The sequence below is a fragment of the Fukomys damarensis genome, unplaced genomic scaffold (genome assembly GCF_012274545.1).
Source record: "Fukomys damarensis isolate Sample0158 unplaced genomic scaffold, DMR_v1.0_HiC HiC_scaffold_3, whole genome shotgun sequence".
NCBI classification, from domain to species: Eukaryota; Metazoa; Chordata; class Mammalia; order Rodentia; family Bathyergidae; genus Fukomys; species Fukomys damarensis.
This window is the reverse complement of record NW_022900915.1, coordinates 10732073-10745056: the sequence shown is the minus strand read 5'-3', so window position 1 is coordinate 10745056 and position 12984 is coordinate 10732073. Positions and strand designations below refer to the sequence as shown.

At 39.6% G+C, this 12984-nt stretch overlaps 1 protein-coding gene across 4 annotated transcripts in view; it reads left to right on the top strand.

Moving 5' to 3' along the window:
- Positions 1-12731, top strand: part of Stk32a (serine/threonine kinase 32A) — a 116982-nt gene extending 104251 nt beyond the window's left edge. For 3 of the 4 annotated variants that reach the window (XM_010627073.3, XM_019207864.2, XM_010627071.3), the window contains 5 exons: positions 6245-6361; positions 8679-8804; positions 10370-10498; positions 10929-10993; positions 11384-12731. In XM_010627073.3, the coding sequence (XP_010625375.1) occupies positions 6245-6361; positions 8679-8804; positions 10370-10498; positions 10929-10993; positions 11384-11477 (531 nt within the window). In that variant the 3' untranslated portion in view covers positions 11478-12731. The remainder of the gene's footprint in view (positions 1-6244; positions 6362-8678; positions 8805-10369; positions 10499-10928; positions 10994-11383) is intronic. The other variant, XM_010627075.3, reaches the window with a different exon arrangement.
- The last annotated feature ends 253 nt before the right edge of the window (positions 12732-12984 follow it).

Here is a 12984-nt window from a genome sequence, read left to right as displayed (position 1 = left end):
AGAGAGAGAGAGAGAGAGAGAGAGAGAGAGAAACAGAGATACCGTGAGTGGTCTCTGGCTTTTCCTATAAATTCATTAAGCCACAGTCTCATCCTGAGGGCTCTAACCTCATGACCTAATCCAACCTTCATGACCTGCCAAAGGTCTTCTGTCCAAATAGCATCCCTGGGAGGGTTAGAGCTTCAACATATGGATTTGAGTCACCTTTGGATCCCTAAAATTCATGTCCTCCCATGCAAAATGTGTTCATTCCATTTCAATAGCCACAAAAGCCTTAATTCATTTCAGCACCAACTCTGAACTCTGAAGTCTCCTTGAAATACCACCTAAATTGAGTATGGATGAGACCCAAGGTATGATTCATAGTGAGAAAAAAAGAAATTCTCCAAACCTGAACCTGTAAAACCACATGAGTTATGTGCTTCTAAATTATAGCTGCTAGGGATTTAACTCAGTGGTTCTGCTGCCTGCCTTGCAAGCGCAAGCACCCAAATTCAATGCCCAGTACCAAAAATAAAATAAAATACAGTGGTGACGTAGCCATTAGACAGACACTTCCATTCCAAAACAGAAAATCCTTCCCAAACATAACAAGGAAATTCACATTACACTTTAACACTCAAAAATATCTCCTTTGACCATCATAAAGGATTGAATTCCATTATGTTACATGAACTATGTCAAGCACAGAAAGACAAACATCACATGTTCTCCTTTGTGGAAGCATCAAGTTTGATCACATAGAAGTAGAGAGCTCAGTAGAGGTCACTAGAAGATAGGGAAGACAGAGGGGAAGGGGTAGAGGGAGGATGCATCATGTGAGCCAGAATACAACTGGGAGGAAGTAGTTCTGATGTTCTACACCACAGCAGAACAACTAGGGCCTATACCAATTCATTTAGACATTTAAAAATAACTGAAGAGTTTAAAGGTCCCCAGAGCATAGAAATAATAATATGTGAAGAAATAGAAACATTGTACTGAAACATGTTCTGAATTACAATAATGTGATACACATATTATAATGTAAATATTACATGTCCATTAAAATGTTTTTAAAAAATCTTCAGATGAATGACCTGTCCTCCAGGACTCGGGGTGGCAGCCTCACTCCCGTGACTGAGCGTGGGGAGGGAGACCCTCTTCAGCGGCTCCGCAAAGGCTCTGTGCTCATGGCTGTCTTCCACTCACAACCTTGCCAGGCGTGGTGCTGCCCTCTGCAACCCTGGTAGAAGCCAGTCTGCTCTGGCAGCACTGGTGGATGGTCCAGGAATCACTCTCAGAGTTTTTCTTCCCTTTACTTGAAGGATGCTGCATATTCACAGCCAGGCAAAAACCTGTAGCCTTCCTTCATTCCATCCTACTTTCTCTCTGTCCTGTAATTCAGCCTCTATCTCTTCTTTTTTCTTTTCTTCCTCTTCCTTCTTCCTCTTTCCCCTTCCCACTTGAACATTTTATTGTTATTTCACAAAATTTATTTTACATTTTGGTCTTTTTCGACCCTTTCAGTTTCTCACACCAAAGAAACAATGAGATATTTAAATATGTATGTCTGATGTATTTCACTTGAGTATGGTCTCAAGGTGCATCCATTTACCTAGAAATGTCTCAAGTTTATCCTTATTTATGGCAGAGTACTACTCCTATACCAAACACACACACACACACACACACACACACACACCTTCATTCATTGGTTGATGGGCATTTGAGATGATTCCAACCTTTAGCTGTTATAAAATGTGCTGCTATAAACATGAATGTGCATATATTGCTGTGGTATGATGCTTTTAATTCTTTCAGGAAGATACCTAGCAGGGGAATAGCTGGGTCAAATGGAACTTCTAGTTCTGGCTTTTTTAGGAATCTCCATACTTATTTCTACGGGTTCCTTTTCCCTACAGCCTCACCAGCCTTTGTTATTAGTTGATTACTTGATAACATCCATTCTTACTGGAGTACGATGGAATTTCAGTATTGTTTTAATTTGCATCTCTTGAATGACCAATGATGTTGAATGTTTTTCATATATTTATTTGCCAGTTCTACTTCTTCTTCTGAGAAGAGTGTATTCATCTCAGATGCCACCTTGGATTGGGTCTTTAAATTCGGGAAGTCTGATTTTTTTGAATTCTTTATATATTCTGGATGTTAGTGCTTTGTCTGAGGAACAGCTGGCAAATAATTTTTCCCACACTGTGAGTTGTCTCTTCACTCTACTGGTGGTTTCTTTTGCTGTGCAAGATCTTTTTAATAAGAGGAGATCGCAGTTGTTGATTCTTCGTGGTATTTCCTGTGCAACTGGGATTTTGTTCATTAAATCTTTGCCTACACCTGTGTCTTAAAGAGTTCTATCTATTACCTAATCTATCTTCCAGCAGATTTAGTGTTTTGGTTTTAATATTTAAATCTTCAATCCATTTCTATTTTGATATAGTGCATGGGGTCAGATATGGGTCTAGTTTTGACCTTTGACGTGGAAATCCAGCTTTTCCAGCACTGTTTATTAAATAGGCTGTCTTTCTTCTAGTGAAGGTGTTTGGCCCCTTTGTCAAACATAATGTGGCTGACTAGGTTTGGAGTTGTTTTGGTATCGTCTATTTTGTTCCATCGATCCTCAGGTCTGTTTGTTGTTGTTGTTGTGTTGTTTTTTCCAGTACTGTGCAGTTTTTATGACAGTAGCTTGGGAGTGTAATTTCAAATCAGAGATTGTGATGCCCCCTGCCTTGCCTTTGTTGCCCAGAATTGCTTTTGCTATTCTAGGTCTCTTCGGTTACAAATGAATTTTAGGATTGTCTTCTGTAATTTTGTGAGGTATGTTATTGGTATCTTCATTGAGATTGCATTTAATCTCTGTAACAATTTTGCAAGTATGGCCATTCTCACTATTTTGGTTCTTCTTACCCAAGAATAAAGGAAAGATTCCACAAAATGTTATATTGAAACAAACACTGTAGTGTACTATCAGTTCTTCTATATCCACTGAGAGATTAAACAGAAGAAATTTGTTATCTCAAGCAAGGAAGCTGAAAGTCTGAGGTTAGGGTATCAGCCAGGTCAGGATCTGGTGGGGCTTTCTTCTTGCCTTGCAGATGGCTACCTTCCCACTGTGTGCTCACATGATGGGGGCAATCATCATGGTTCAATGCTCATTTTGCTCAGGGAACTAAAGTGTTTCCACAGTAGCCAAAGGAGGTTCTCATCATTGTTTCTGTTTTGTTTACAGAGTTCATTTCACACTTCAGTACTAATTTATTCATTGTTCTTACTCCCCTGCTTCCCTGAGGAGAGAATCATAACACTATTTGTAACACATATTCAAATTTTGATAAGTAATTCATGTTACTAGTCGAGGACTTTCTCTGTAAGCCAGATACATAGTTTTCCCATGAACAGAACAGGCATTACCTGCTTCTGATGGACTATGGCCTACTTTCTAAAGACATCTAATGAAGGTAATGATATTATATTGATGTGTATACAGACAAAAAGCCAAAAGAATCACATCATTTACCTAAAAGTAGAAACACTTCATCCTCAAGTTATTCCTCACCTCATCTTCAAGTTATTTCATCACATAACTTCCTGCTGAATCCCTTGTAGCCCTTAGTGATTTAGAGCAGGGCTTGAAAACATCCCAGCAGTTTCTGAGCTTGATCAAAGTCTTCATGAACATGTTCCTTAGCTATCAACCTGCTTTGTTGTCTCTCGGTCTCTCAGTACCTGTTGCCCATCCAGGGCAAAGGCCCACATCTTTAGTAGTTTTGTCCATAAGTACTAACTTAAGATAGATACCTCTGTACCTTTTCACCAAAACCTTACATCCTTTGCTACAACTCTTTTGCGTTTGCACTCCTGAAATGGAAGTATAATCATAACACATCCTTTCTTCTTCTTCATTTTTTATAGTCTCTACTCTCGATTTATATGTTGCATTTGAGTTGTTTTATATATTTTGTTATATACTGTAACTTTTCATTGAAACTTGTATCTCATTTTTAAATGTATGTTTATGTGTGTACTGTTATTTAAGTATTTATGTTTCCGTATTTAGACTTTAGATTCCATTAACAGAAACCATGTTGTTTTATTCTTCAATGTATCCCCAGAGCAGAGCAGAGGTGCTGGGACATAGTAGGCACTCACTAAGTAATGGTGAATGAATAAATGTATAATTATGGCATTTGATGAAATAAAGTGAATTTTAAAATTTAGAACTAGAAAAGTAAGTTAATAGGTAAGCTGAAGACAGACTGATTATTTTTACAAGTAACTGACAGGCCAAGAAGATGAATATAATCTTTATGTAATTCAAACCTGTGCTGATAAAAAAATAAAAACTGGAAAAAAAGAATGATATTCATAATAATACCAAGAAAACTGAAAAATACATTTAACACAAGAAATATCAGACTTATACATTGAATGAAAACTACAAATATTGTTAAAGTAACAATCTAAATTAATGAAAAGATATCCCTACAGCAAAAATGTTAAATTCACTCACATGATCTTCTAAAGTAGAGGAAGAAAACCACACACTTTTAAACTACTTGCTTGTGGCATTCATCAGATAATTCATTCAAGTTTATCAAAGTATTTTGCTTTCTAGAGGGCAGAGAAATAAGTTTAGTAACAGTAGCAGCATAAAATAAAGAAAAAATTTAGGAAAAAAAAATACACGTCGTAGGCATAAAATACTGAAAGCTCAGGTAGGCTAAGCCTGACCCAACTCTCATTGGTACACAGGGAAAGAATATTGTGAAGTGACTATAGTGTCCTCTGACTAATAAAAATGTGCTTTGGTAAAGGCCATAAAGCCTCTAGAACTGTCTGACATTGAGCTGATAATGATCTCTTTCCCCTACATCATTACCAAGCTATGGCACTTGATTTTAAACCTTACATACAAAGAATGCAAAGTTGGACCTAATCTTCCTTTTAGGGGTTACCACCTTGTACTTAATGATTCCCTGAATAACCAACATTGATTTTTTTCACATGTGTAACTGAGCCATCGCCATTATTGAAGACTCATCCTGTTGACCACTACTCACATTTATAAATCTGCCCTTCTTACACTTGTGTCATTAACAATAGAAACAACCCTGCTGCACTGTGTCTGACAGGTGCTGGACATTCCGCTGAGAACGTCTCTGATTTTCCCAGCCATCTCATCTTGAGCTTCGTTTTACAGATGAAGTAACTTTCTTCTTGCAGATAAAAAACTGAAGCTCAGAAATTGAGTGGCTGAGTTTAGCTCTCGACGCCTTCTCCCTTCAGAGTTCAAATACTAGGCTGCGTTAACTCCTAACACTTACTTGTTGTGAGGAAGATGCATACCCGTTCCTTTGCCTCAATTTAGCTCAGTCAGTAGTCATTTGTTAAACATCTGGAAATGGCCGGGTGTGTGAGGAATGAGCACATTCACATTGAGTGTCCAATGGTTAATGTATGAATTTTATGCTTCAAAAATACATACTGAACACCTATTGGATGATAGGTCCCATGGGCAAGAATGTGAGGATGACTAACTTCCTGGCTATGCATTGCTTACAGTTCACAGGAAGACGTAAAATCCTGTCAGTCATGTAGACACTATCAGTGCAGGCTGCCCTCTAATGGATAGATATGGAAATTGCAACAATTCCCCCAATTTAAAACTACAGATTAAACTTGGTTCTTCTAGAATTTTAAAAAGTTTTTGCTTCATTATAAAGTTCTCCAGCTCACCTTCCAAGGAACCAGGGACTCTTAGTATTTGAGATTGGGCTTGATGTTTTCTGAACAGCTTTATATCCTGAACTTCCTCATTATTTTTCAAATAAGTGAAAAGGAGGGCATGGTAAAAGTTTCGATCTCTTTATAACAAACTCTTGTCTAATTTTTAAACTTCACTTTATTGAGCACTTGTCCAGGGTTTTATGTAAATAATTATATAAGTTACCTTTTTAAAAGTTTCCAATCAGCATCTCAGAGGCTGAGTCATCTCCCTGAAATGTTTTGTTTGGATCAGTGGAGTTATCAACTCTTAAATATCATGATATTTCACAAGAAACTGTAGGTTTCTGGCATCTTCTTAAAAGCGGGGTATCTGCCATTGCTGACCATTTGCACTGTGGCAAAACATTCAGCTAGAAGGGTTATAGCTGATATTTCATTGGTTGAAAGTTTAGCTTGGGAACGAAATCTCTTTCTTTTGCCTTATAAAAATGAAGACTCTTTACTTCTTCTCTCCTCTAAGAGGCCGTATCACATCCGCTCCAGTACTTCCAGTAAGGAAATTGTGCACATGTTTGAGAGTGCTATTGTGACTTACCCTTCGGCCTGGTCACAGGAAATGGTGTCACTTCTTAAAAAGGTAAGACTGCGCATCAAGGAGAAGTGATGAAAGGAAGCATGTTTTCTGCTTTAATGGTAGAAATCAGTAAATATAATATTGGGTCAGTCACAATAATGCCATTTCTAGAATGGTTGTTGCAGCTAATGGGCTCTCAGAAATATGGCTTAAGTCAACCTCAAGTGTACTTACATCCTTCAAACTTTCTCAGACTCACTGTCAAAAAGGCAATTCTTAATCTGTCTGTATCTTTGGGGTTTCTTTCCTCTCTTTTGGAATAACACCTCCATCTATCTACTCATGCGAGCCAAAACCAGAGCTCATTCATTGTCTTTATATCTAAAGTTCTGGAATTTCACATTTTAAGTATCTTTTGAGTTTTCCACCTGTCTTCATCCCTACTGATGTCCTCCCCGTCCACCTGCCATCAAGACTCTTCTTATAACTGGCATCCTCTTATACATGTGCTATTTGCACTCTGTTCTCCACTCTGCCCCCAGTTGAGCGTCGTCCTGTTGGTCTTAGAATGAAGACCAAAATAATTTGCATGATACAAAGGTTCTAGTTACCTCTCAGGCCTCCTTTTGAACCTTTGTCCACACACAGACTCCGTTGGCTTTCTTTTTTTTTTTTCTTTCTTGTTTCTCTTTCTCTTCCTCTCCCTCCCTCTCACATAGCAGTCTGCCCTCACCTTTGCAGATACTCATCTGTTTCTGGAACACTATCACTCAACCTAGCTCCCCTAGCTCCCTCCCTGATGTCAGTACTACTCAGTGAGACTCACTGACTGGTTCTTAGTTCCTAAATTCTTCCTTAAAAATCCATATAAGTAAAGAAATTGAGAGCATTTGGAAATATTTCTAGCGATGCTGTAATATCTAATCACATGGCTAGTTGACTTGCCTCATTGAATAGGTTTCAAGCTAGTTTATTTAGCCAATGTAGAACTCAAGAGATGATTTGTACATGGTGTGTAGCTCCGTACTAGACATACACAAAAGGGTCACCTGTTGGTTTGGATGGGTTGGAAAAACAGGTAAAAATATCACCTTTCCACATAGCTTGGCACAACTTTAGATTTTGGCTCAAATATCACTTCCTTGGGGAAGTGTTGCAAGTTCTGTTGTAAGCTCCTAACACTCTTTCCCTTGATAGTATTTTTCTTGGTTTGCAACCATACCTATCATGGTTGTGATCCTTGGGCTAATGTGTACACTATAGTAAGCTGCATGAGGGTAGAGACTATGTCTGACTTTGTACCATGTGGCTCTCAGCATCTAACCGAATCTGACAAGTGGTAAAATTTGCTAACTATTTGAAAGAATGAGGACCATAGCTTTTATGAGGTTTTTGTGATGCCTATGTTCACCATAAGGCCTAAACCAATTATAGTAGGAGGTAGCCAGTTTATTTTTAATAATAAACCAAAGCCAAGTATAAAGAGCCCAAGAGGCTGGGCTGAGGTTTTTTTTATTTGTTGGCTTTTTCGTTTCATTATTTTTTTCTTTAGGGAAAGAAAATTGCCCGGGTTGTGGCTGATAAAGGGAAAGAGCTGTAGAGAGGCTAAATGCTCAAATTCTGTGCCTCTTGTCTCTGGGCCAAGTGCACTGTTTTGGGATAGGGACATCGTCGTTAGTAATGTCACTGGTGAGCGAGAGCTTCCATCAGCAAATGTCTCAGGTCCAAGACAACCTTCATTCATCCCCAAATTACACCTTCATATTCCATGACTGTGCTTTCAAAAGCATTCTCAAGTGGGGCTGCCATCTCCCACTTCAGCTGAACCATAGATATGATGTTGACTTGGGAGTGGTTAATAGGGAAAAACCTTAATCCATTAGTGAAAAACTGCAACAGTAACTGTAGTAAGTTATATCTTATCTGTGCTACCTCCAATGTATTTTAAGTAGCTATAAAAACAGCTAAAATTTCTAGGGAGAATCAGTTTCCCTTGTGAAGCTATAAGAACATTTTCCCCCTGCACCAGTGGGCACTCTATAAAGCTCTTTACATCTAGGACCTCGTTGAATCCTCGTTTCAACCTTATGCAGTAAGTTGTTATTTGTTTTACAGATCGGTAAATTGGACTTTTGAGAACAAACTTGCTCGTAGTAAAGAGATCTAGGGACTGAAGATGTGTTTGATTCAGGAGGACAAATTAGTATCTGTTCCAATCAGCTGTTGTGCACATTATTTGCAAATGAGGTCAGAGAAGAGGGACCTTGCCTTGTGTCTTTCAGTCCTGCACTGAAAATATTTAGAGGAGTTTGTGGGATTTTTTTTGTCCCCCTATATTATGACTTTTCTCCGAACCTTGATGTCTGTATTCCATTGGCAGCTACTTGAACCTAATCCGGAACAGCGGTTTTCTTGCTTGAATGACATTCAGAGCTTCCCATACATGAATGATATGAACTGGGATGCAGTTTTTGAGAAGAGGCTCATTCCAGGTTTTGTTCCTAATGTGAGTCAATCCTCGAAAACCTGTAATAATCTGTTTGGGCGCGTGTCACTCTGTGTGCTTGATCTACATGTTGTCTCATTAATCACACAAGTGTTGTAAAAAAGCCTAAATTCCTATTTTACAGATGAGGAAACTGAGACACACATGAAGTAAGTTGATCAGTGGCCAAAGTAATCTAGATACAATTGGAGCTGGATCTAAAGATCCTGAAAATATTTTGTGCTGTGTTCTTATTGGAAAGAAGTTGTAGTCTCCCAAATAGTCTTTTCTATAAATCTGCTAGTTGCAAAAAAAAAAAAAATGTTCTCCAATGCCAAATATTTAGTAATTTTGCCCATGAGGGTCTGTGAGTCAGAGAACTAAAGACTACTGAGGGTAGGGTGAGAAATTAATTTTTACCATTCACCCCTCTCTTCCTTTGCTAGCTTTTGGTTTTTACTTGTTTGGTACTGGGGATGGAACCCAGGGCCTTCATTCAGAGCCATAGTCCCAGCCAAATTTATATTGTCTCTTTTGAAACAGAGTCTCTTTAACTTGTCCAAGCTGAGCCTGAATTTGTGACATTCCTGCCTCAGCCTCCCAGAGTGCTAGGATTACAAACATGCACCACCACACCTGGCCCTTTGCTGGTTTTCTCTCAGGGATCTATGAATTTAAGGACTAATGATTAAAAAATAATTCCCACTGAGTACCTGAACCAAGGGACATCTTGGTGTCTCAGTGCATGTTGCTGATGAAAGTCTAGGCCAAAGGGCTCTGGTGAGGCTTCTGGTTCCTTCTATCTCTTTAGCCCGGGACTGAATGATATATTCAGTTTGAGAAATGCGTAATTGGGAAAATATGGAGGAATAAGGCGCTTAGCAAGGCGCTTGCTGTTGGTGTGTAGGAGTGCAAGTGCTCCTGGAAACAGCTGGCCGGGGCAGGCCAGGGGTAGAAGTGCAAAGTAAGGGGGAAAATAGTTGCAAGGGTGGAGCAACAGGACAGAGAGACAGAACTCCTCCTGGTCTGTGCTGTGGCCCAGCAGTGGCAGCCCGTACCTGGGTTGGAGCCTGATACTGTGGGGGTCTGGGTGCCCTCCTCTTGCTTCCCTTCCCTCTCTTTGCCTGCTCATTGGCATCACCCAGGAGTAGCTCTGCACTGTGGATCTCGGGCTTCAATGTGAGTTTAAATTATCTGGGGAGCTTATTATAGGGCAGTTCCTCGGCCTCCTGATTAGAAACCTTGCTTTGAGAAGTCTGGTTTGAGACCTGAGAAGCTGAACCAGCAATGGTCATTAGAACAAACTTTGAGAAACTCAATAGCCCAACTTCCAAAATAATTTAGTTCTCCTTTCTTATGTACCGAGAGCTAACCAGAAGTTAAAAAAGCAAACAAAATGGAAAATCAAAGAATATGAAAAAATCGTCTGGCAGTAAGCAATAAGAACTTAAGAGTGGGAATCCAAGCCAGTTATCCTCAGACTGCCGCGTTAAGATCAAATGTTAGACTCCAGGTCAGGCCTGGTGTGTTTTGAGACTATCACAGGAATCTGAAGACTGAGCCAACCCAACCCCTCTTCCTTGCAGAAAGGCAGGCTGAATTGTGACCCTACCTTTGAACTCGAAGAGATGATTTTGGAATCCAAACCTCTTCATAAGAAAAAGAAGCGCTTGGCAAAGAAGGAGAAGGAGATGAGGAAATGTGATTCGTCTCAGGTAAGTTAGCCCCACCTAACTCGGGGTGGGGCCCCGGGAGGCTGCCTTCTCGGTAGACCAGTCATCCCACACCCTGCTTCTGCAAGGTGTGAAGAGGCTTGTAGCAATGAGGGGGCACCACCGTGACCACTGGCCCTGTTGTCTGCTCCTCTGTGACGAGAAACAGCAGTCAGGGAGCAGCAGACAGCCCAGTGTACCCTCCAGACATCCAAACTAGCTACGTCAGACAGATTTACCAGGGTCCTTGTTGGATAAGTGGAGAGCTTCCTACTCTGCCACCTTCTCAGAAACTTCATTTAATTTCCGTTTTGAAAGCTACTTTGGTATTTACTTAGGGTAATTCTTTCAATAGACAATCTATAGATTCCTGGCTATTTGAGGACGCTCACTTAACTGTTCCTCTCTTTTCTCCACTGTTCGTCCTGTAAAGATGGGTCTTCTTCAAGAACATCTTGAATCTGTCCAGAAGGAATTTATAATTTTCAACCGAGAAAAGTAAGTCAGTTCTAGGAGACAGGTACCTTAGAAAAGGATGGCATTTTGGGGATCTAATACATTTGCAGGGATTTGTTTTTAAACATTTTTATTTTTTATAATTACATAAACAATGCATATCTAAATATAAATTTTTTTAAATATTCAGAAAGCCTTTTTTTTCTTGTAAGGGATTTAAATTCTTTTTTAGTAGATTAATTAGTATCGCATCGAGTTTTTGTCTATGGAAAGACAGAAGATGGGATGTACACATTTATAATCAATGACTCTTTTAAGGTTTCCTTGGCTCCTACCTGTTGATAAATTGTTGAGTATATGCTAATGTTTCAAAAAAGTTTAAGGTTTTTATTTTTCTTCTCAAAGAATGAAACTTTTTTTTTTTCTTTTAAGAGTAAAAAGAGACTTGAATGAAAGAAAAGCAAATCTAGCCTTGGAACAAACCAAAAACCCACAAGAAGAAGACAGCCACAATAACAACTTGTAAACACCTCAGCGTATTCTCTGACATCTCTTGACACTTCAGGCCAGAAACTTGTGCTTGTCCACACCAAGAAGAACTGAAAGCAATTCTTACCAGTCCACACCTCACACTTAGAAATGTGGAGCATCCTCCGAAGGATGCAGCGTGATCCAGTGAAGGGACCCTGGGCCTGAGCTCCTGGGATGTAATTTCACCACTAATTAACTATATGATGTCAAGCGAGTCATTTAATCCCCTTTTCTGCATCAGTTTATTCATCCGGAAGGAGATCATATGAGCTGAGCTGTACCTTGCCTTTTTACTTCTACAGTTGCTACTCTACATGGCCTTTGTATTTTAAAAAGAAATATTTGGATGTAGATTTATTTTTCCATTCCTTCTCATTACACTGTGATGAATGGACATTGGACACAGTAAGCCTCTTCAGAGCTAGAAAACGTCATAAACAGGTCAGAATTCCAAAGCCCGGTAAGGTAGGAATGAATAGTTTCATTGGAAAGAAAAGCATAAGGTCAGATTAGAAGTAGCATGGATTTATATGCCCTTCAGTGCTGGGCCAGGGACCTTCTCCAGTGGGGTGATACTGTTAACTTGACCTGGGTGATAATAACAGGACTCCTAACATGGAAACCAGCAAATGCTACAGATCAGGGCAACTTTTTTTTTTTTTTCTTCCTGGGAGCTAATTGTTAATATCAGCACGCGACTTGCTTCCCTCCAGTGTGTGTGACCATTGAGGGTGGAGTGTCTTCTGAGAATTAGCAGAGATCTGGATCTGGAGAGGATTGTGAGACACTGCCCCACTGACAACAAGTTGACTCCCTAGTTCAGGGAAATTGCCCGTTAAAATTTTATTATGTTGAAGGTTAGAAGTGAATTTGCCAAAAGGTAAAACTAACCCTTGGAAAATCCCTCAGTTAATTGTAGCATGTAGGAAGTAGCTTTTCCACAAAGCCTCGCACAGGGAGTTGCTCTTCCATAAGGAAAGAAGGCACTGCTTTTCTTTTATTCTTTTTTATTACATTTTTGGTAATATTGCAAACTAGAATGCTGAGCAAGCCATCCCTGTCTTTGTGGAACAGAAGTACACTTAGAGCACAGGGTGCTCACATGTCTGTGGAGTCAAGTTCAGAGTTTAGACTTAAACTCTAGACCTAGAAGGGTACAGTGCTACCATGTTTCCTTTCTTCGTGCTTACTGCAAGAATGGCAGGCAGAATTGCCCATTTAAAATATTACTTTTTTCCTTTGCATTGCATTTATTTCCAAAGTTTAACTCACCTCATTGTATGCATGCTAGAACTTCACTGTCATGACGCAGCGATCTTTACAGAAGTACCATTTTTGGCACTCCACTAATGACACTGGGTAGAGGGAAAAAAGTGAACAGGCTTGGAGGAGAGCTGTATTAACCTCTTGGCTAAAGATCGTCTGGACTGTCCTTGCCAGTGGAGAGAAAGGGCCTCCAGGACAGCAGTAAGTCAGCAACAGAGAATGTCACCCCTTTGAAA